The sequence below is a fragment of the Protomyctophum parallelum genome (genome assembly GCF_964188405.1).
Source record: "Protomyctophum parallelum genome assembly, chromosome: 12".
Taxonomy (NCBI): Eukaryota; Metazoa; Chordata; class Actinopteri; order Myctophiformes; family Myctophidae; genus Protomyctophum; species Protomyctophum parallelum.
Genome location: NC_139712.1, coordinates 31,317,571 through 31,340,911, shown reverse-complemented (window position 1 = coordinate 31,340,911; position 23,341 = coordinate 31,317,571). Strand labels below are relative to the sequence as shown.

The 23,341-nt window shown below is 42.4% G+C and overlaps 1 protein-coding gene across 2 annotated transcripts in view; it reads right to left on the bottom strand.

Moving 5' to 3' along the window:
• Positions 1–4,269: 4,269 nt before the first annotated feature.
• The window catches only part of LOC310867801 (SH2/SH3 adapter protein Nck1-like), a 50,259-nt gene continuing 31,187 nt past the window's right edge, over positions 4,270–23,341 (bottom strand). The window contains exons 1-3 of one of the 2 annotated variants that reach the window (XM_083777937.1): positions 18,728–18,848; positions 5,379–6,136; positions 4,270–5,186 (exon numbers count right to left, since the gene is read on the bottom strand). In XM_083777937.1, coding sequence (XP_083634063.1) covers positions 4,986–5,186; positions 5,379–6,136; positions 18,728–18,761 — 993 coding nt within the window. In that variant the 5' untranslated portion in view covers positions 18,762–18,848 and the 3' untranslated portion in view covers positions 4,270–4,985. Of the gene's footprint in view, positions 5,187–5,378; positions 6,137–18,727; positions 18,849–23,341 lie in introns of those variants that run through there. The other variant, XM_083777936.1, reaches the window with a different exon arrangement.

Here is a 23,341-nt window from a genome sequence, read left to right as displayed (position 1 = left end):
GGGTTATAGCCCATCGTTTTTTGAAATTTAGATTTTTTTTTTAACCTCGTTTTTCATCATTTTTGAACATGGGCTATAGCCTCTACCGTAGGGCATACTATAGCACGCCATTTTTCATCATTTTTGAGGATTTGAAAAAAAATCAAAATTTCAAAAACATGGGTTATAGCCCATCGTTTTTTGAAATTTTGAAAAAAAAAAAAAACTTGTTTTTCATTATTTTTGAACATGGGCTATAGCCCCTACCGTAGGGCATACTATAGCACGCCGTTTTTCATCATTTTTGAGGATTTGAAAAAATTTCAAAATTAAAAAAAACATGGGTTATAGCCCATCGTTTTTTGAAATTTAGATTTTTTTTTTAACCTCGTTTTTTTATCATTTTTGAACATGGGCTATAGCCCCTACCGTAGGGCATACTATAGCACGCCGTTTTTCATCATTTTTGAGGATTTGAATTTTCTTTTCAAAATTTCAAAAAACATGGGTTATAGCCCATCGTTTTTTGAAATTTTGAAAAAAAAGAGTTAACCTCGATTTTCATCATTTTTGAACATGGGCTATAGCCCCTACCGTAGGGCATACTATAGCACGCCGGTTTTCATCATTTTTGAGGATTTGAAAAAAATTCAAAATTTCAAAAAACATGGGTTATAGCCCATCGTTTTTTGAAATTTTGAAAAAAAAAATTACCTCGTTTTTCATCATTTTTGAACATGGGCTATAGCCCCTACCGTAGGGCATACTATAGCACGCCGGTTTTCATCATTTTTGAGGATTTGAAAAAAATTAAAAATTTCAAAAAACATGGGTTATAGCCCATCGTTTTTTGAAATTTTGAAAAAAAAAATTAACCTCATTTTTCATAATTTTTGAACATGGGCTATAGCCCCTACCGTAGGGCATACTATAGCATGCCATTTTTCATCATATTTGAGGATTTTAAAAAAATTAAAAATTAAAAAAAACATGGGTTATAGCCCATCGTTTTTTGAAGTTTTGAAAAAAAAAATTACCTCGTTTTTCATCATTTTTGAACATGGGCTATAGCCCCTACCGTAGGGCATACTATAGCACGCCGGTTTTCAACATTTTTGAGGATTTGAAAAAAATTAAAAAAAAAAACCGATGGGTTATAGCCCATCGTTTTTTTAATTTTTTAGATTTTTTTCAAATCCTCAAAAATTATGAAAAACGGCTTGCTATGGTATGCCGTACAGTATGGTCTATTGCCCATGGTCAAAAATGGGATAAAAAACGTCTAAAAATAGACGTCTAAAACACGTCTATTTTTAGACGTGTTTTAGACGTGTATTTTTTGATGTTTTTATCCCATTTTTAGACGCTCGTCTAATAGCCCATACTGTACGGCATACTATAGCACGCCGTTTTTCATCATTTTTGAGGATTTGAAAAAAAAAAAAAAAAAAAAAAAAAAAACCATGGGTTATAGCCCATCGTTTTTTTTAATTTTGATTTTTTTTTCAAATCCTCAAAAATGATGAAAAACGGCTTGCTATAGTATGCCGTACAGTATGGGCTATAGCCCATGGTCAAAAATGGGATTAAAAACGTCTAAAAATATCTCATTTTTAGACACTCGTCTAATAGCCCATACTGTAGTGTACGGCATACTATAGCACGCCTTTTTTCATCATTTTTGAGGATTAAAAAAAAAAAAAAAAAAGAAAAGAAAACGATGGGTTATAGCCCATCGTTTTCAAATCCTCAAAAATGATGAAAAACGGCGTGCTATAGTATGCCGTACAGTATGGGCTATAGCCCATGGTCAAAAATGGGATAAAAAACGTCTAAAACACGTCTATTTTTAGACGTCTTTTAGACGTGTATTTTTTGACGTTTTTATCTCATTTTTAGACGCTCGTCTAATAGCCCATACTGTACGGCATACTATAGCAAGCCGTTTTTCATCATTTTTGAGGATTAAAAAAGAAGAAAAAAAAAAAAAAAAAAAAGATGGGTTATAGCCCATCGTTTTTTGAATTTTATTTATCCTCGTTTTTCATCATTTTGTATGTAGGACTAGTAGCATGCCAAAATTTGTGCTATTGCCATAGAGAATGCATTGTGTGTTTAAGTTAAATAACTCAGAAACTATAAAACATTTCAAAGTAAAAAAGTTCCAGCATGTGTCTCCACAGTAAGCTGAATAATAAAAAGTGTGAATGGAGTTTCTAGGTGAAAGTGATTTTTGACGTGCCAATGTCTGCCATTGAGCCCCATTGTAAATTTGAAAGCACTATATTTCTAAAACTATGAAACATTTCAAATATTCCTTTTCAGGCAAACATGTCCACCGTAAGATGAACATTAGTAGGCTAGAATGGGGTTGCTAGGTGTAAGAATGTAGGCTTCTATGTTGTTAGCAAAACATCATCATGGGTGTTGCGGAGGATGAGAAACAGTTTCTCATCCTCCTATGGGCCATTGTTTTTTTAATTTTAGATTTTTTTTTTATCCTCGTTTTTCATCATTTTGGACCATGGGCTATATAGCCCATATCGTACGGCATAATATAGCACGCCGTTTTTCATCATTTTTGAGGATTTGAAAAAAATGAAAAAAAGAACGATGGGTTTTATAGCCCATCGTTTTTTGAATTTTATTTATCCTCGTTTTTCATCATTTTGTATGTAGGACTAGTAGCATGCCAAAATTTGTGCTATTGCCATAGAGAATGCATTGGGTGTTTAAGTTAAATAACTCAGAAACTATAAAACATTTCAAAGTAAAAAAGTTCCAGCATGTGTCTCCACAGTAAGCTGAATAATAAAAAGTGTGAAAAAATGATGAAAAACGAAGATTTGAGAAAAATACTAAATCACTCCGAGACCATGGGCTATAGTCCATTGTCTCGAGTGATTTTCGTCTTTTTTTCAAATCCTTAAAAATGATGAAAAACGGCGTGCTATAGTATGCCGTTTGATATGGGCTATAGCCCATGGTCAAAAATGATGAAAAACGAAGATTTGAGAAAAATACTAAATCACTCCGGGACCATGGGCTATAGTCCATTGTCTCGAGTGATTTTCGTCTTTTTTTCAAATCCTCAAAAATTATGAAAAATGGGGTGCTATAGTATGTCGTCTGAGATGGGCTACAGCCCATGGTCAAAAAAGATGAAAAACGAGCATTTGAGAAAAAAGACGAAAATCACTCCGAGACACAAAACATAAAGATTTATGTAATACATTTGTGCACAGTATGACTATGTCTATACAAGTATATGCTACCTTAAAATAGATGGAGAAGCACTGGGGACAGTGGGGAGGCACTGGGAGGACACTGGGGAGGCACTGGGTGGGCACTTCGGAAGACATACAGTAGTAGTATGTCGTTTTGGAGTATTTCAAAAAAAATTGAAAACGACATATCATGACTCATTGGGACTCATTCCACAACCACAAAAGCAATAAAACAGGGGACAGAGTGTGGGGAGAACAAGGATCCTTCCGCTGGCTGCAGAGGGCGGCAGGGAGAGGTCCCTGTCGCTGCTCCACCACCCAGAGATGTTCCGGGATTAAAGGAGCGAAACATCTGTAAATGGTGGCTCCCGGCTGATGACCTGCAGCCGGCACCATGGCACCGTCGGAGGTGCCCAGCAAGTCTTCTCACTTGTGCTTACATCTATAGCAGGGGTATTCAACTAGATTAGGCCGGGGGCCACAAATGCGGGATGATTGTGTCATAATTGTGGGCCACACAGCGTGCGTGCGAAGCTCAACCATTTGTGGGTTCTCAAAATGCATTTTGTGTTCAAACACAAAGATTTATGCAATACATTTGTGCACAGTATGAGTATGTCTATACAAGTATATGCTACCTTTAAATAGATGGGGAGGCACTGGGGGACACTGGGGGGGACACTGTGCAGACACTGGGGATAAAAAAAAATGTGAAAAACACGAACAAAGGACATAGTTCATGGTTTCGGAAGACATACGTATGTTGTTTTTCATGATTTTGGAGGATTTCCTTTTTTTTTTTGAAAAACATGAAAAAGGGCCATATTATAGTACATGGTTTCGTAATACATACTAATACTATAGTATGTCGTTTTTTATGATTTTGGAGGATTAAAAAAGAAAAAAGAAAATCATGAAAAAACGACATATGACATAAACGTCATAATTATAGTTCATGGTTTCATGGTTCATACACAGAATCCTATTTCTCACCTGTAATCATTGGATCATCGTCAAACGCAAATCCACCGCAGAGTGAACAAATAAATTCTTCCAATAAATATACTTTGGTCACTTATTTTTATTCATGATTAGCAGTTAGCAAAAGCTGTGGAATATTGTGTCCACACCATAGCATTTTATGAAGAATGAGTTAAGACAGACAAACACAAAAAAATGAGTTGAAATGTAAAGAACTTCAGGCTAAACTCTGTATTTGCAGACGTCCATCATCTGAAGACGCTTCATTCTGTTGTTGTCGAGTGCGGGATAGAGTTAAAAATCAAATCATCACATTTTTTAAAAAGAAACTGTTAAAAAGAATATATATTATCAACAACAACAAAAAAAGAAAACTAAATGTAGATCTAATAGGTGTCAAGGTGGAAATACATGGCATTGCCTATGACCTAAACACATCTGGATATCTTAGAACGGCCGACCTAAGAGGTCTGTAGTCCACTCTCTCGGGAGTCCAAAGTCTTTTATCTCCCTCCATCCGTTTCTCTTTCTCTCTCAGTTTACTTTCTCCCCGGTCTCCTCTTGGAATGCTCACAATTTCCAGCACATACGTCCTGATATAAAAGTCTTCAGGTGTTTTGAGTTTTGAATGTTAGTGTGTGTCCTTGTGTGTGTAGTTTGTGTGCACAAGTTAATGTTTGTGTGTGTGTGTGTGTGTGTGTGTGTGTGTGTGTGTGTGTGTGTGTGTGTGTGTGTGTGTGTGTGTGCGCGTGCGTGCGCGCGCATGTGTGTGTGTCTTATGTCTGTAAGTGAGAGAGATCAGGAGGAGGCAAGCGCCTTGATCAGATACAGTTTGTCCCCCTGCTCACTGGTGAAGATGGGGGCCTTTTTGTAGTGTTCCACCAGCTCCTCCATAGAGTTGAACTTGCGCTGTCCGATGCAGTAGAGGCTTTCCTTCAGCTGCACTTTGAAATGCTTATTCTTGCCCTGCGCTTTCAGGGAGATGGAGAAGTCGTTTGGCTGCAACACAGTGAGGGAGGAGAGAGGAAAAAGTTGAACATTAGCCTTCAAGTTAATAATTAAAGCAATTGAGGCACACAAGGTAAACAGATGGTACAGTACATATGCACGGCATGAGTGTTGATTTTACTCTGATCTCAAATCAATCAATAAATAACCAGACATGACATTGCGTTGGCTACTGGTACTGACCGATGACTCGCTGTCACGGATGAGGAAGTCTCCCTCGGAGCCTCGCTGGTTGAGGGCCACCTCGGCCTGGTGGCGCGTCACCTTGCCGTAGTACCACTCCTTCCCCGCGAAGCGCCCGACTGTCGACGGCGAGATGTAGTCACAGTCGGGCGTGGGCGGCCCGGCGGGTGCCGCCAGGGGATTGTTGGCGGTGGAGGTGGAGTCCATCACCGTGACGTAGTTCTTGGGCACCAAGCCCAGCTGTCCGTCCGCCTTGCGGCACTTCCACCACTCGGGGTCGTTCTCGGGCTTCTCCACAACGTCCATCACCTCGCCCTTCTCAAAGTTCAGCTCCTCGTCGTTGCCCGAGTTGAACGGATAGAGCGCCTGCACCGTGTGCAGCACCCGCTGGCCGTTCGCTGCACTGTTCGCCACCGTGAACAGCTTCTCCGTTAGCGAGCCCGCTGGGTCGCCCATTCCGCCCACGCCACCCCCCGCCGTCCCGTCCATGTCCTCCGTGACGTAGTTGGAGGGGAACCAGCCGCACCGGCCGCTGTAGCTGCCGCGCCACCAGCCGTCACTGCACTTCTCCATCACCACCACCCGTGTGCCTTTCACCAGCGACAGCTCGTCCTCGCGCTCTGCAGTGTAGCTGAACTTGACCAGGGCGGGCAGGTTGAGGTCGTACAGCCGCTCGCCGTTGTCCGCGTACATGTCCGCGTCAGCATTGGAGGCCGTCTCCCTCATCCCCGCCTTTCTGCTCTTCACCTTTCCGATTCCTAGAGAGAAAAACCATAGAGGGACAGTGTGTTCGTCATGGTGCTTTTACAGCCAGAGAATGGAATGAAATGAACCACAGAAAAACATCTAAGTATGTACTGTAGGTTGGAGAGGCTTATTGTCAGTACCATCAGCCGAGAATGCGGGCGTCTATCCCCGTTTCAATGCACTAGACCAGTGGTTCTCAACTTTTTCAGGCTGTGACCCCACAAAATAATCATATTTGAACTGGGGACCCCCCCCCCCCATACTACTTCTGTAAGCCTGTGATGATGTGACAATAAGGCTGCTCAGCTCACCAGTGTTGGTCCATAGCTTAAACATGTTTTATTAGTAAAGGACAAACATAAAAATGCCTGACACTGTACGTTGGACACTGCATACTGTACATGGAAAGATAGCCTCACCTATACTGGCCAAAAGCTCAGTAATAACTAAGGCGTAAGGGCTGGTACAAATGTTTTTTTTCTGGCATCTGCAACATGTATCGATATCAAAGCTACAGTAAAGTAGTGAGTAAACAGGCCGATATCGGAGGAAAGTCAGAAGAAAATCGGTGCCAATACTACTCCTAAGCACATTGCACGAATTTCAGCCTTTATTGCTTGACTTGTGTCATCTGTACACTGTTGTGAAACAACAACTCTCATCATCACGCTATTATACCACACACACACACACACACACACACACACACACACACACACACACACACACACACACACACACACACACACACACACACACACACACACACACACACACACACACACACACACACACACACACACACACACACACACACACACACACACACACACACAAAAAGACCTTTGAATATAGCAGGCAGCAATAATAAGCATTAGAGGTTGTGTTGAAATACAGGGAGGGTTGAGTGGGCGAGTAGAGTCGACCTTATTATCACTCACCACATTACAGTACCTAGAGGCCTTTAACCCCCACGCCTTCCCAAAGCATTCCTGGGGATTAGGTCGAGCGTCTAAAGAAATGAAACGGCAATAGACCATATGCACACGTTGGCTATTTGGCTCTTACATCATGCTCAGGGGTGGAAAGGATATTGAAAGGATATTGAATGAGATTAAAACGTTTCCTGACATAGGCCTATGAACAAGTAAAAAAAAAACTGAAAGGATAAACTACTTCAGACTACTATATATTTATTTTTTAACATCATGCAGACATCTAGACACAGTGTGCAAAGCTAGGGTGCATGAGTTTGGCCAGCTAAAATGTCACAATGCAATGTGAAATAATGACTTTTCACAAATTCAGTGGGTTCAAGTTCATGGGACAAATCTTGCGCGCCGCCTTACCTCAGTCATTTCTAAACTTATTAGCCATATTTTACTATTTTTAAAAACATTTTAAAATAATTTAACTAGCCGATCTATCGACACGTTTTGAGCTTGTAGATTTGGCTATTTTAAAATGTTTTCCAAAATAGTAGAAAATGGCAAAGAAGTTTAGGGATAAGGGGAAAGATAGGGCCCTGAGTCTACGTGCTACAACATCCTGAGATATGAATAGCATCAATATTGCACTGTTCAACTGAAGACTCTCACAACGAAAATATCTTCCTCATTTATGCCACAATGTGGCAAATTTTCGTCTGGTACGGCCAGTATCATACATTTTTAGGGAAACAGGAATCAGAAACAAAGATGGAGAAATCATAACACAAACACTGATTCTAGCAAAAAGAAAATGAAAAGACAACAATGAAATTAAATAGTTTGACGACATAAATTCTGTTTAGGTAGGCTCAGTGAACTATTATGCCAAATAGTGCGAGTTGTTTTTGCAGAAAACAAAGGGAAACAAAGTGTGTTTACGATGTTACTAAAGTACTGGAACATTCACTCAACTGTATCGCGAAACAGCCAAGAACCCACTGACAGCTCGTACTGTAATTACATATCCCTCCTTCTTGTTTCTTGCTAACAATCTAGCTAGCTCCTCTGCACTCCAGTCCAGCTGTGAGTGAACTAGCTGCCTCACCTCTGACTTTGCAGGCAAAAAGGGGCCAGTCACATTTCTGTGGCACTAATCCCATTGTGTTAATCACCTCGGTTGCCCTGACATCTCTCCACCAGCCTGAGCGGCTCTGGCCCCGCACCGCAGCTCTCCCCTTTCCTACTGCCAACACTCTCTCCCTCCTTCCATTGCTCTGTCTCCTGTCTCACACGTTCTCCACCCGGTCCTTAATCTCTCTCCTGTTTCGTTCCCTCTTCTTTACCCTCCCAGCTCCGCGTTAACACGACTGAGTTGATTATGCAAAGGGCATATTTATCAACACTGCATCAACACAGCGGTTTAGCAAAGGACTAGTTTGTCTTTCTTTTTGCTCTTTGTCCAAATGTCAGACGATGAAAGAGGTGAAATATATAAACGTCGGCTGGATTTCTTGAGCAGGGCCAGCTTGCCAGTTGCCACACACACACACACACACAATACAGCTGCCCTGCACCATACAAAACGACACTTGTCGTGGACAGTGACCAAAGGTTTGTCTTATAGTTGCACAATTCTACACTATGTAGGATTGTGCCTAGTCACACCAGCCCTGCTCTGTGACCAACCTAGATAGAAGGGGGATTACTGAGGCCCACTGGCCTCTCCTCGAGCTACAGAGCCCTGAAGCCTAGCTTTAGCATGCTTGTGGTCATACTCATACTGGACAGGAATTTCCCTCTTGGCAGCCTGGCGGGTTAACCAGCATATGAAACGCATACAGTACATGCATACTGTAGATAGCACAGTGACAACACCAGGGCTGCCCACTTTCCAAGAGTAGACTCAGCAAAATCCAGAGGGTCCATTTTTACATTTTAAAAGTTGAATTAATAACTAGATGTAACGTCATACCATTTCTTCAATTCTGATACCCATAACTTGGCATATCGGTCGATAACGAGTACCGGCGTTCCGATAGAAATGTGTAATTGAAACAAATCTAGGACAATGGTTCTCAAAGTGGGGTCCAGGTCCCTTCAGGTGGTTCCAAATACATATAATAATGCTCCAATTACAGGTCTGTAACTCAGAGTGTACAAATGGAAACAAATGGACACATTTAACCAATCAGAGTTATGGGTGTCCTTGAAATAAAACGTTTGGAGAATCGCTGATCTAGGAATTGATCAAAATGTTATTAGTAATTGTTAAAGTGCAGCTACAAGTCAGTAAAATAATAATGCACATAGTACAGTTAAGGGCCTTGCAAACAGGGAGCGATAAAACGCACCTATAGTTCATTTTCAATGAGACTTGCGTTTTTGCTTGGAGGTCACAACGCTAGCGTATTTACGTGAGCGCGGTCCCGGGAATTTATTGCGCGCATGCTTGTTACGTGCACAGGCCCTCGACTAACCATACCTGGATTCTGTTTAGCCTTTTGTTTACATTGCGTTGTTGTGCCCCTCTTCAACAGACCTGGAGGAGACCTGTGTTGATCCAGGCAACAACGCCTGAAGCATTCAAAAAAAGTACTAAATGTGACTAAGTGATAAATGATGTGGTATTGGAATGGCACAGACTGAAGGCTTGAGCAACCACAGTCACAGGCCATCATGAACATACCATAGGCTACTTTTGGATAATGGACACTTTCAGAGTTACACACCTGTAAGGGTCCATTTGGAACTCCCTGAACGAACCCAGATAGTCCCTGGACCCCACTTTGAGAACCACTGGTAAAGATGATGGACGGTATAGGTACATCTCTAAAAGTAATACCTTACCTACATGCATCGATCACATTTCTGTCAGCACAAACCTGTGGGCGGTCACCAAATAACTATTTGACGTAGTAGCCAAGTAGGCCAACAGCAGCAGACCAGACATAGCTAAGACTAGAGGCAGACTTCGATAGCAGACACAAAGAGCAGATGAAAGCAGCGACTCTTTATTTCTGATTACGTTCGCAAGGCTGTTGCTTGCATAATCAAAAATCAGCTTGGTGAAATTACACAGGAAGGCAGGGTGTAGTCCACAGGGACAGTCCTGATAGAATGATGTGTGCATACAGTGTCCAGTGTGTGTCGTGTGTGTCTGTGTGTGTGTGTGTGTGTGTGTGTGTTTGTTTTCTGAGCAGCAAGAACATGACTAATGTAATGACGCCACACTAGATCATCTTCACCGCAGATAAATTCTCGCTGAAAGGTTGCCTGTGACTCAACAACACAGTCGAGGCAAATTTCATGGTAGAGCTGCAAGTTCAGAGTCAAAGTGCTTCCAGGTAGACCCTATCATTAGTTGCATAACTACAGCCTCCAGACATAGAGTTAGGACTGCTGTCTATGGCTACGTCTAGTTATGTTATGCCATCATCCCTGCTTAACAGAGGCCAACGTCAAATCAGACAAAGGAACAAAAAAAACAAAAACATGTATTGGGTGGGAAATCGATTCATAAAATGAAACGCGATGGGAGAAGGAAACCTACAAAAGTTATTATTTTAAGAATCTCTCTTTGATAAAAGCTGAATTAGCTGATGTCTGCCAACACAACTTGCCTTAATTTCAGCCACCCTTCAAGGTTAGAAATTCCAAAATGAGACTGATCGAACACAAAAAACAAACAAACAAACTAACTAAAAAGGACCCAGCATGATTGCCCAAGTAATTATTTTGGTCAAATTAACCTTTCTCCCCATGTCCTCAGCCTGTCAGAACGCTTATTACATTACACAACGTTCTTTTAAAGTTATTTTAAAGTCAACTTTATGACTTTATGATTATTTTTGAATGTAACAAGCATTCTGATAGGCAACATTCTTTTTTTTGGTAGGAATACTAGGCAATTATGCTATGGAATGCAAGTGGGGAAGGAAATAAATGAGAGTTAGAAGGTGCAGGTGCAAGCTCCCGGATACATGCAGCACAGTTGGAAATGAAATGACCTAGTTAGCTCCAAACAAAAGTTCACAGGTGAGCTCTGCATGAAAACAACCTCTTTTAGCTTAAATTGGGTACATCTAAACTTGGGCTTCCTGGTCAGGTGACATCAGGGTGCTGCTATTATCGCACGTGCCATCGTTGGAATTGACTCGATGCTTCCTGACGCAGTCAAACGAACGCTTTGCATTAAGCAAGCATGGAACTCCAAACTGCTACATTGGCTCGGCTGATAAAACATACAGTAAGCCAATGTTAACAGAGGCGAATGGAGGATTTGCATTCCTTATCGAAGTCGGCCATCTTGCTCTTACTTAATATTTGAGGGGTGAGAACCTCTACCCCGTTGGGATAGGGTTACACACTCCCATGTTATGAAGAAACAGCAAACGGTTCTCTGGGGTCCCCAGCCAGCCAACAGATGTTTTGGATCAAGTGACAACTTTAATCAATCGTAGATAGATTATGTGTTGATGAGTTATGTTAAATGAATATACTCATTGACATAAAACTGCATGGTGAAACAGGTGACCTCTGACTTTTAGCACACAAATGAACATAAACAAGACGGACGCATACGTTCCGGATCTTCTCCTGAATTAAAATATGTAAAATAAAGACATAGTTAAGTTAACCCTCTGAACCGGGTTATGTAATGTATACATTGGCATAATCGATCCACTTTGCTGTCATTATTTGTGTGCTAAAAGTGTGACTTTGAGACCTGACAATCTGACAATGAAATATAAGTCAATTGGGAGATTAAGCAAGATACTGCAAATACCCCAAAGTAGCTTGTCCTATTATCCTGAAACCAACAAACCAAGCTCACTTTCAAAGCTTAAACTTCTGGTGTACCTTAGGGACGGGTTGTTACCTTAGGGCTTAGGGTACTGGTTCTCAAACATTTTTGCCTCAAGTCACCCCTATAAATAAATGTATCATCCAAAGCACCTCTGAATGACATTGTTCATTTTTAGAACCTCAGGTCATATTATGCTAAGTAAATATGTGAATCTTTCCTTTAAGATACAGTACGTCACGAGGAAAACTTGAGAGAATATTTGTTTCCTTTAGGACAGATTGAAAAGACATGTTTTTCAGTTTAACAACTTGAAACACAGCATCCCTATTCTGGAGGGTCGCCAAAAATAGCCAATCCACAAGCTCACAACGTGTCACAACGTGACGCGTTGTGATCTTAGATAGATCTGCTATTTACGGTGAATAGACTTGGTGTACTGTAGGCTGAAACAGAAAGCACCAAGTAAAGTGTGACTTAGGTCTGTTATTGCGACTGTAGGTCGCATTTACCACGAAAACCTGCATATCATTGTGTTAGTTAAGTCTCCATATATGGTCACGCCTCGTGACATCACCCTCCATATATGGTGACGCCTCATGACATCATGCCTCCATATTATGGTCACACCTCATGACATCATGCCTCCATATATGGTCACGCCTCGTGACATGCCACCATAGATCACGACACTGACCTCATCCAACGTTGGATAATCATACATGGAGAAGACTGGATCATCACCTAGATCTGCATACAGTATATGGAGCCAGCCAGCAACTCTACATTTGACCTCAACCCCTTAGATCTCTATATATGTAGCGGATCTGTTCTGAAATTCCATATGTTGTTACTTCCCCACCCGTCCATCCTGATATGACCTCATCAAACCCTGTACACTCAAGACACGCTCCATACTGTATATGGCCAGTACAGGGCGCCTTACTGGTACTATTAGAAGGACAAAGTTGTTAAGCCAAAGTGACATTGATAAATTCCAAATATTACCTCTGGACTTAACCCATTTAGGCCTGACGTAGAAATAAAAAAAACGTTCGCTCTGAAAGAATATATATTAAAAGATTTGTGCCGCTTTTTTATGATTTTTCAAAAATAGCAGATCTACAAGCTCATAGCATGCGCTATGAGCTTGTAGATCTGCTATTTTTCAATAGCTAAAGCATAACATAATGCTTAGTTAGGTGCCATGGCACCTTAGGGTGAAGAAACATGGCCTTAGGGCAAGCACAAAAGAAGTATGACAAAGGAAAATACTGAAAGCTCAACAGTCACAGCATTTGTCAAACTGCTAAATCTATGGAATTCACTCCATACAAATGACTAAATAAATAAATAAATGTACAGTGCGTACGGACAGGAAGTGGTCTACTACATGACTGGATGATGCAAAGGAGACGTTCGCACCAAGTTGGCAGTGTGTAAAATACAAATATGACGATAGCAGAAACACAGGTTGAGGATAGATCCTCAACCTGTGGAACAGGTTGAGGATACATTAACCACTTCAACCCTATACATAACATACATCATAATAACATACATTAATCACTTCAGCCCTATACATTTTGGGTATTTGAAAATAGCGGAACTACACGCTCATAATGCGTCACATTGTGAGCTTGTAGATCTGCCATTCTCATTGAAAAGTTGTGAAATGGGACATTAATTATGCATAAGGAGTACTTTCTACTTTTGGTACATTTTGATGCCAATACTTTGTCAGAGCTAACTGTAACTCTCCCCGCTAACTCTACCTACGTAGCAGAGGAAGGACAATTCTGTCTTTCTCTGTAGCCACACATCCCTCCACCTACGGCCTAAACACCACCTACAACATTGTGTGTGTGTGTGTGTGTGTGTGTGTGTGTGTGTGTGTGTGTGTGTGTGTGTGTGTGTGTGTGTGTGTGTGTGACGTGTGCATTCACGCACGCCATGCGCTAGCCTAAGCCACAAGCTACTTGGAAGAAGCCTTTCAAAATGGAGAAGGAAAATGAACTCATTGTGCACTGGAAATTCTTCCCTCTCTCCCCTCTCTCTCTCCACGTCAAACTCTCTTTCCTGCGCGTTTCCTGAGAAGAGGATGCTGAGATCAACGGAAGCACTATTGCATCACATGCCAGTAAATCAGAAAGAAGAATAAAGAAAACAGACTGACAAAAAAAAAAAAAAAAATTGACTGGATACTTGTTTATGCGACCAACAAGTTCACTCTTTCTTTTAAAAGAGGAGGTAAGCCAGCGGGGAGCAGACAAAAGTGCCGGGGGAGTTTATTCGGACTACACAGCGAGAGACAGGAACTGGGGTTCTCGTTTTCAACGCTGGCCTCCCTGTCCTGGCTGGCCGTCCATTGTCTGCCAGGGCCCTCTCTCGACCCCTCCGCTTCCCTCCTTTGGAGGGCTCTTCCTCTGTGGGCGACAACACCCCGTCCCCGCGTCAGCCTGTCTGACAGTGCCTGAACATCCCCTCGTCCAATAGACCAACTACAAAATAGGAACGCTTAGTATTTTCGAGGGGAAAGATACACATTTTTTCCTGGTTTTGACTTGGAACCTAATAATGAACCCCTTAAGACCTGGGGCCGATTCTACAAAAATGTCTTCTAAACCCTAACAGTTTTCTAAAGGTGTTTGCTATATATCGCCGCTGTCAGACAGAAACCCCCATATGTTTTTTGAAAGTTAATACCCTACTTCAGAGGTTTTCAACAGGTGGTCCGTGGACCACTGGTGGTCCGTGAAGGTATTGTATGTGGTCCCTCACCCTGACCATGCAAAGTTGCGAAACAGAGTGCACTAAATGACCTGGTGATGTATGATGACACGTCAATGTTACACGAAAAAAGTACAAAAACATGCACATCCAACCCAAACTTGGGCAGGTGCCGAGCGGTGAGTAGTATACACTCGGAGACGCTCGCACACGGTGGGCTCCGATGCTGTGACAAGTGCCTTTATTTGCACAAATAGGTGACTGTAACTGACACGTCAATGTTGTCATTTACTGGAAAGTTGGATGTCAAGAACTTCCACAGACCACAGTTGACTTGTACGGGAAAGTGTACGCCCCGCACACTGTACGCCTGTACGGGATTGACTGGTTGAGTCACTTTATTAGGAAATGTGCCCATACAGTATAACCAATATAATAATAATACATACTGTAATGGCTGTTAAGGGGAACACAACAGTGGTCCCCAGGTTGATTCTCAGTCAGGGTGGTGGTCCCTGGTTCATAATCAGTTGAAAATCCCTGCCCTACTTGATCATAATGCAGTCACACAAAAGCATCAAAAGTAGCAAATCCACAAGCTCGAAATGTGGCATGAAGCAATGTGTTTTAGGCTCGTCAACCTGTTACTTTTGAACTTGAATGCTAAAAAGTAATAATTTTGGACATATGAGATTTCTACCCGACAGACGATATAGCTCAAATCTAAAATGACAAAGATGCTTTCCCGGTTTTAAATCTAGCTTTCCTCTTAACAGTTGACGGACAATGTATAATATCCTGAAAATAGTCACTTGGTCATATTCTAGTCGTGTTGTATTACCTGAGCCATTTCAATTATTACTGAGCAACAGTCAACCATTTGTGTGTGAAATAGCAACATGGATTATCTTGTTTGTTTATTCCATCAACAAATAGCTCACTGCCTTTTTTGATGAATGTTCGCCTATTATGACATGCAATGAATAGGGAGGGACTCTATAGAGTCCATGGGGTTAATGTATGCATCTCTGAAAGTGCCTTCAGGCCTCTGAAAATTCAGTGTCACATGTTCCACACACATACTACAACCAGATGGCAGTCAATATGGCAACACGCATTCACTTGAGCACAGAGCATACGCACAGAACGCCACTATAACCGCCTGGAGAAGACACAGGATGTGAACAGAATGTGTGTGTGCACGGTGTTCCACAGAGGTGGAGGTCGCTAAACTATTTTGTCGACTAAAACTATGGCGAAAAATCTTCATCAACTACCTTTTGTGCACTGACGAAAACTAAATGAAGACAAAAATAAAATCTAAGCTATGATGAATAAAAGAAAGACAAAATATGTTAGAAAAAAGAAAATATTGACAATTTCATCAACAGATAAAAAACTAGAATACAATGTTAGGGAGGGACTAGTGGAGAAGAAATCCAGTAGAACTATAAGACAAGATGGGATGTCTTATGTTTGGTTGCGCTCGGGTGTTGCGCTCTGAAAATAGCAAGCAACCAAGTGCGTGCTATGTGTAAAGCCATTACGACGCCATCAAGGCCCGCCAAAATACACTAAAACTTTTCAGAGGAACTAAATCAAAGTGTGCTGACAAAATTAAGACTGGTGGAGGTTTCCCCTCTTCTAAAACCCTGCAGGTTCAATCAAGGTCTGTTGTGCCAACTGACTGATAGCCACGCAGAAGGGAAATGCACAGGTCTCTTTCAACTTCAGCTGTCTGAAACATCAAAAGCACTCAAGCATCAGTCTCTGTGATGAAGGAGAGGCAGAGAGGAGAGAGGCAGAGCACTGCAGATGTTTTTACTGCTCTGGAATCTTGCTTTGTTGATGTGCAGTGCTTCATATGCTGTGCTTAGCAGAAGAACCCTCAAAACAAAGGGATTGTCTTATTAATTGGCTGATTGCGCAGTGCACTGTGCATGATGGCTATCATCATGCAAACCGATCCATAATACATAACTCCAAGCCTGGCTATTCATAATCAGAGGAAAAGGAACATCTTTCAAATTGAACTTATTGTACCGTCCGGTAGCTTATTTTAGGGTCGAAATCACATACACTGAAGTATATCTGACGAGCAAATTACCTTTTTTTTGTTTTTACAAACCTACTGAAATCATAAACTATTCTCCCTGGGTCACGGGTCTAGGGAGTGAAGAACGGCAGTCCATCAGACAAATGTCCTCATTCTGCGAGCACATTTACGACGTTGGCTACTCTTCAATGACGCCTGCCATATGCATCGCTTCCTCTTATGCAATGCTTAACCCATTTTGGGGGGGGAACCCCTTTAGGTGTTAGGCTTAGCATTATGTTATGCTTTAGCTATTGAAAAATAGCAGATCTACAAGCTCATAGCGCGCCACCGAGTGGCGCGCTACGAGCTTGTAGGTTTGCTATTTTTGAAATCTAATCTGATCTCAGGTCAAAATGGGTTAATGGCAGAAGACACAGGAAAACAAAAGATGGGCGGATGGCTTTATGAAAAACATAATAGAAATTTTTGATGATAACTATTTGGTCAGATTGTCATGCCAATTGTCAACGACTGCATTCTCCTTTCCGAACCTTTGTAGAAACTGAGAGGAGAGGCGTGACAACAGACCAAGTGGCAGAAAGACCAAAAACAGACAGACGATGATCAACAATGATTCAACTTCCTTTCAGCATCTCTACTTCCTCTCTGCTGCTCCACACTCCTCCCCAGCACCGGGAGAAATGTGGCTCGAATTAGTGCTTCCGCTCGCTGGGGCGGCCAAAACACAGGAAGAGGCAGGGAGGAGGGCGGGAGGGGGGATAGACTATAGCTAGCTCTGAAGTTTAGACAAGCAGCAGTGTTTGTTAGCTCATCCCTATGGTTTTTACTAGCCTTTAAATTCATCCGCTAACACTCTCTCAAAGACCAGTACAACAGCAATCAGTCTGGTGTATGGACACACACACACACACACACACACACACACACACGGTGTGTGAGGGCAGAGAGGCAGAGACACACAGACGGATGGACAGAAGAGACCACTCAACGGTTACAAGGTACGATTACAACACAGACGCACGGCGGGGCCCTTTGAAAAAGTGTGTCAGCGTGGCTGTAAAGTATCCACGGCCCTTCGAGCTGCCTGTGTAATGACATTCCTCTGATAACTGAGTGAGGTGCGGGAGATGGGAGCCCTGGCCCCCCTCAATCAGCATAGACCCCCCCCCCCCGCACCTCCACCCCACTCCTCGTCCTTCACAGCACAATGACTACAGTGTTCTACATGAACACCCCGCGTCCTCGTCTTCTACTGTAGCTCATTACTGGGAGAGGGAAGGGAGGCAAGCCAGAGGGAGCCTCCCAGTCAGAGTTGAACTAGCCTGGCCCCCCGAGTGTTAGCATAACAGAAAACAGGCTTTGGCTATGTCTTGAGATATCTCTCTAAAACAGGGTGGGTGCGGTGGTGGGGGCTCTCCTCTCTCCGAGCATGATAATGTAATCCAGTGAAAAGCAAAACCCACTCACTAAACAAGACAAAAAGGGAGGGGGAATGGGGGTAGGATTACCATATGTGTGTCTAGATTTTAAAAGGCAGCGAGAGAGAGAGAGAGAGAGAGAGAGAGAGAGAGAGAGAGAGAGAGAGAGAGAGAGAGAGAGAGAATGAGAGTGCTGGAGCAATTACAGGCTTCAACTCAGCAGAAGGTTTTTCAAAAGCATATCCGCCCCGTCTCTGCACCCGCTCAGACAGGCAGACAGGGGCTCAGCACCCCTCGCGCCATCGGCAGCACTAAACACTAGCACCATAAAAACAAAGAAAATCACGTTTTACACCAACTAAATATGACACCGGACCCTCAATTGCAACGCTGCCAACCCAGAAAGTGTCAGAAAGTCATGACGAAGAGGCAGGGGAAGAAAGAAAATGAAAAGCGACAGGCCTTCCTGCAAATCAGAGAGAGAGAGAGAGAGAGAGAGAGAGAGAGAGAGAGAGAGAGAGAGAGAGAGAGAGAACATAAAAGGAAAAGACAGCTCAAACTTGAGAAAACAAAGGAACTTCACAGACGCCCACAAACAGGCTATTCACAAAAGGCTTTCAGATTGAAGATAGGAGGAACTAAGAAAAGTTTTAAAAACTCACGAAAGAAATGTTTGAATAGGTTAGCCATGTCCATTTTGGGCTCGCTCCCTCTCCCTCGCTCTCTCCTTCCCGGCCCCGGCTCTCTCTTCCCACTGCAGCTGTAGCTCTATTCCATGTGAACACACAGAGAGAGCAGGGCGGATAGTGGAGCAGGACAGCCCACTCCACCAGCCGCCATGTGACCAGACGGGGCCAATGGGAGCATGCAAGGGGAAGAGAGAGGCCTCCAGTCCCAACTCTGGAAGGCTGGAGCACTTTGGAGCCTCATGGAGAGGAGAGGGTACGGGGTAGGGTGTGTGTGTGTGTGTGTGTGTGTGTGTGTGTGTGTGTGTGTGTGTGTGGGGTGGGGGCAGGCCGAGAAGACAGAGGAGAAATAGAAAAAGAAAGATATACTAGACTAGAGCACTGGGGAGGTAAACAAGTGGCAAGGAAGGAGCATTTCATCACTATTCAGAGCTGAAATGAGCCAAAATGAGGGGTGCAGTACTTAGTTTAGACAGTTTTTGGTTTAGACTAGTCATTGGTTAGACCAGTCATTCGTCCTACAATTACAACCTATCTCAAACCCTCACCCTAAACCTAACCTCCCACGGGGCAGCACACCTAAACCTAACCTTAACCCATGTCTAACCAATGACTAGTCTAAACTAAGTATGCACCCCAAAATGAGAAGTGAAAGAGAGTGCCGTCCCCGACATTAAACATACTATACATCTGTAGCTAGCAGATGGCTGAGTCAACGGTTATTGCGTGTCACATGATTGCCAGTTGCCTATAGAGACGCACTCATAGCATAACAAACCCAGGAAACATGAATCCACACACACACACACACACACACACACACACACACACACACACACACACACACACACACACACACACACACACACACACACACACACACACACACACACACACACACACTTCTTAGAAGGATGACACTATTCCACACCCAGCTACAGTATGAGCTAATGATATAAACCAATACAAGGCTCCATCCTGCGATGTAAAATAATATGAATACATCAATCTACTTCTCACCGTGTTCTTATCCCACGGTATGCAAAACTACCGGTATGCAAAAAAGTAAAGTATTTACCATTAGGTACTCCATAGTTTGGTGTATTAGAAATTGTCACCGGCTGGGTTTCATTAGAACAATTGATTGTTTGTCACTTCACATGTTGTACTGGATCATATTTTTATGGAGTGTGTGTGAGCACGCGAGCACTGAGGATCGCTGTAGAGCAGCTGACTATCCAAAGTATGAGTGTGTGCGTGTGTGCGTGCGTGCGTGTCCACAAGTGTCATCTGTACAGCTGCTCACCTGGGCATGTGTGCTCTACAAAGACAGACAGTGACATGTCAAGTGTTGGTTGGAGGGACTCACACAGCTGTTGGCCGTAACTCAACACACACACTTCACAGATAAGACAGATTAATATGTACACATTAACACCAAATCCTTGACCACAGCCAGGGCAGGAAAATAACGTTTTGGCCACCAGCCGTGCCGTACTGACTGGAACCTTACACCCCAGTTAGGGCTCTGAGGTCTGACTCTGCTGACAAGTTGCTCCTGGAGGTTCCAAAAACTAGGCGTAAAAAAACATGGGTGCCTTTGCTGCCGCTGCCCCCAGGCTCTGAACAGCCTACCCCCATTAGAAGTCTGCTTCGGCAATGTAAACGTATGTTTTCTCATGCCAATAAAGCCATTTGAAAATTTTCTTCTAGCTTTCAATGTTGTTTGAGTTTTGAGCTTTTAATGTTTGAGTTGTTTGGACTTTTATCTCGTTTCATGTTTTTATTTGTACATGTTTATGACTATGTTGTTGCACAGGCCTGTTCTGTTGATGCACTGCAGCACTTTGGTACATTTTGATTGTTGTAAATGGCATACTACATAAATAAAGCTCAATTTGATTTGACTGAAACATCCCAGTGTTCATCTTCCATTTTATTTTAACCAACAACATTTTAGATAGATCCCGCAGGAAGGTTAGCAACTAGCAACTTAGTAATAGTGGCTTCCAAAGTAGACAGAATATACCAACATTTGACTAGTGGCCAAGTCCTGACTCCTCCTAGAATTTTGAAACTACAGTAGGCCTGACATATATCTAGAGTAAGGGAAGAACTGTAGACTATGGTTGTTTTTGTGTCAGTGAGGTAACCGATGAATCAAATGGCAGGATACACAATAAGTCCTGAATGGCTGATATTCCATACACTGCATGTTTTCCATAACACAGACATAAAACACTCCTTGCATTTTCATGGACCTGTGCGGTCAGGTCTAGTCACCTAGTTTCAAATCCACTTGAAAGTACATGCTGTATTTAGTCAAATATCTCCACTTTTCAACAAGCCATACGCTGCAGCACTAAAGACATTTAGTCACCATAAGTCACCATACCAACTTTGATGAGGCAGTGTTATACTTAAAAACATTTAAAAAGTTGATATTTTGCCCGACAGCAGAGAAATGTTATGCCTTGACATGAAGGTGGCCCGTCACGTACACATTGTTCATCTGAATGTCGCGGAAAGGTGCAGATAATTTACTACAGTATATACACGTTTTCTGCCACAACCTCCTACCATAAATGGATATTAAACTACATGAAAAGATCTGACCCCGGGTTGCTGCAATAAATTATTGGAGGAGTACACACAGAGTGCTACAAATTAGAATGCAGCAGAGACAGATACCTCCACGAAAATGTTCTAAGGCTGTATAATGGAATACATGCAGTCAGAGAAGATGAATGTGTCACTGTCAAAAATAACAATCCTGGTACCCGGCCGGTACACAACAAAATTGAGCTACAATTGGTTGCATGTGATCTCATCATAGCACCCCTGGGTATTTTGTTTGCATTGCAGTGCAGCCTCAAGAGATTCCTTCCCGTTACAGGTTTCTGTGTTGAATCATCAGAGCATTGTGACACCAAGACCTGGCCTCACCTCACCCGTCGCGCCTCACCGCAAAAATGCAAACACGCACGTGTGTGCACTGCACACACACACAGCCAAGAGGAAATCCCTATTTACTTGTGGTAGATATAGAACTCTGACATTTCTGTATAAGTTCTGATATAAATAAAGTAACAGCCACTTTCAGAAATGCAAACATGGACAGAAAAGTAACGAGGTGAGGCCAGCCGGGGTTTCACCTCATTGGTACTATATATGAGTCCTATGCAGGGAAACGTCACCTCAAGATCAAAGCCAGGCAAGGGAGGAAATGGCTAGATCATCTCTCTTCCTCGCTCTGACAAGTATATTGAAAGGCTCGGTAAGCAGCTGGCATTGTCTGAAGCACTGTAGTGTACCTTGAATACAGAGGCTTATATTGGCCCATTACCTCACTGTTCAAATAGCATCTGGGCTAAAGCTATGGCGGCAGATGTCTGCCGACATACAGCAACAGCTCATTTGAATCTTTGACTCTTTGATGAGAAAACAACTAGCAGAAAGCAGAATGTTTGGGGACTGCTCTGTATGACAAAAGTTATGTGGTGGAATCTCTCGAGGAGCAAGGCACTTGGCAAGGATGAAAGACCAGCCAGCATGTTCACTATATTATTCAGCATGATGTACATATTACATATCTGTACTAGGTCTAATCTAGCGCGAGAGCAGACGCCGGAAGGCTCCTTCACTTAATTCCAGGCAGTTTACAGTATATACCATATTTTCTTTCCCCATCAGGCAGAGAAGAGTGAAATCTACTCACATTGCGTTTCAATATGAGTTCACAAGGTGTTTCAATATGAGTATTCTGTATCATCAGAATTCATCAGAATATTTATGCAATACCCGTTGTACCCGTGTCAGAGTAAGTGTCCAGTGGCTGGTCATTGTGATCCTGCCAGATATCATATTTTTCAACATGTTGCATTCTTCTTAATACAGCAGTTCAAGTAGACAGTGATGACGACGCAATGTAGCTACTACTCTGTAGTCCATTCACCAATAATAACCATATCAGTATTTACTCAAATACATACAGTACACAGTGTGCAATATGAATCTTGCATATCACTCACCACATAGTATGGAAATTCCCTAACACTTACAAACACTGCACAGACTTGATGAAATGCATAAGGGATTAAAGGGAAACAGAAAGAACAGAATGGGGAGAGAGTAAAAGAATAATAATCAGGCAATCTGGCCGTACTTGAGACTGGATGCAATCAGCCAATGGTCCAAAGAGTTTGCAAAGCAAATTATCATGAAATGTCTGTCATCAAAATGAATTAAGCGAAGACAACCTTGGTTCAAACGTGCATCCAACAGTTGGCTCTGAGAGCATAGATCTAGCAGCCATGAAGGCTTTTGGCAAAAAGCATTGCCTATAAATATTACTATTGACAGGACCACACCATGCGCCATTCTTGTTCTGGCTCATAATTAGAGGGGATTACTCAGGTGTGATCATTCATGCAAAAGCCTGCCGACTGACAAGACAAGACTAAAATGTGGTCATAAAGATGAATACAGTTCTCTCTTACACAAATAATCAAGACGTAGTTTTGATTAAGCCCTAAATCCACATATACTGTACACCTGAAATCACAGAATTTGAATAGCGACTCACCTCAA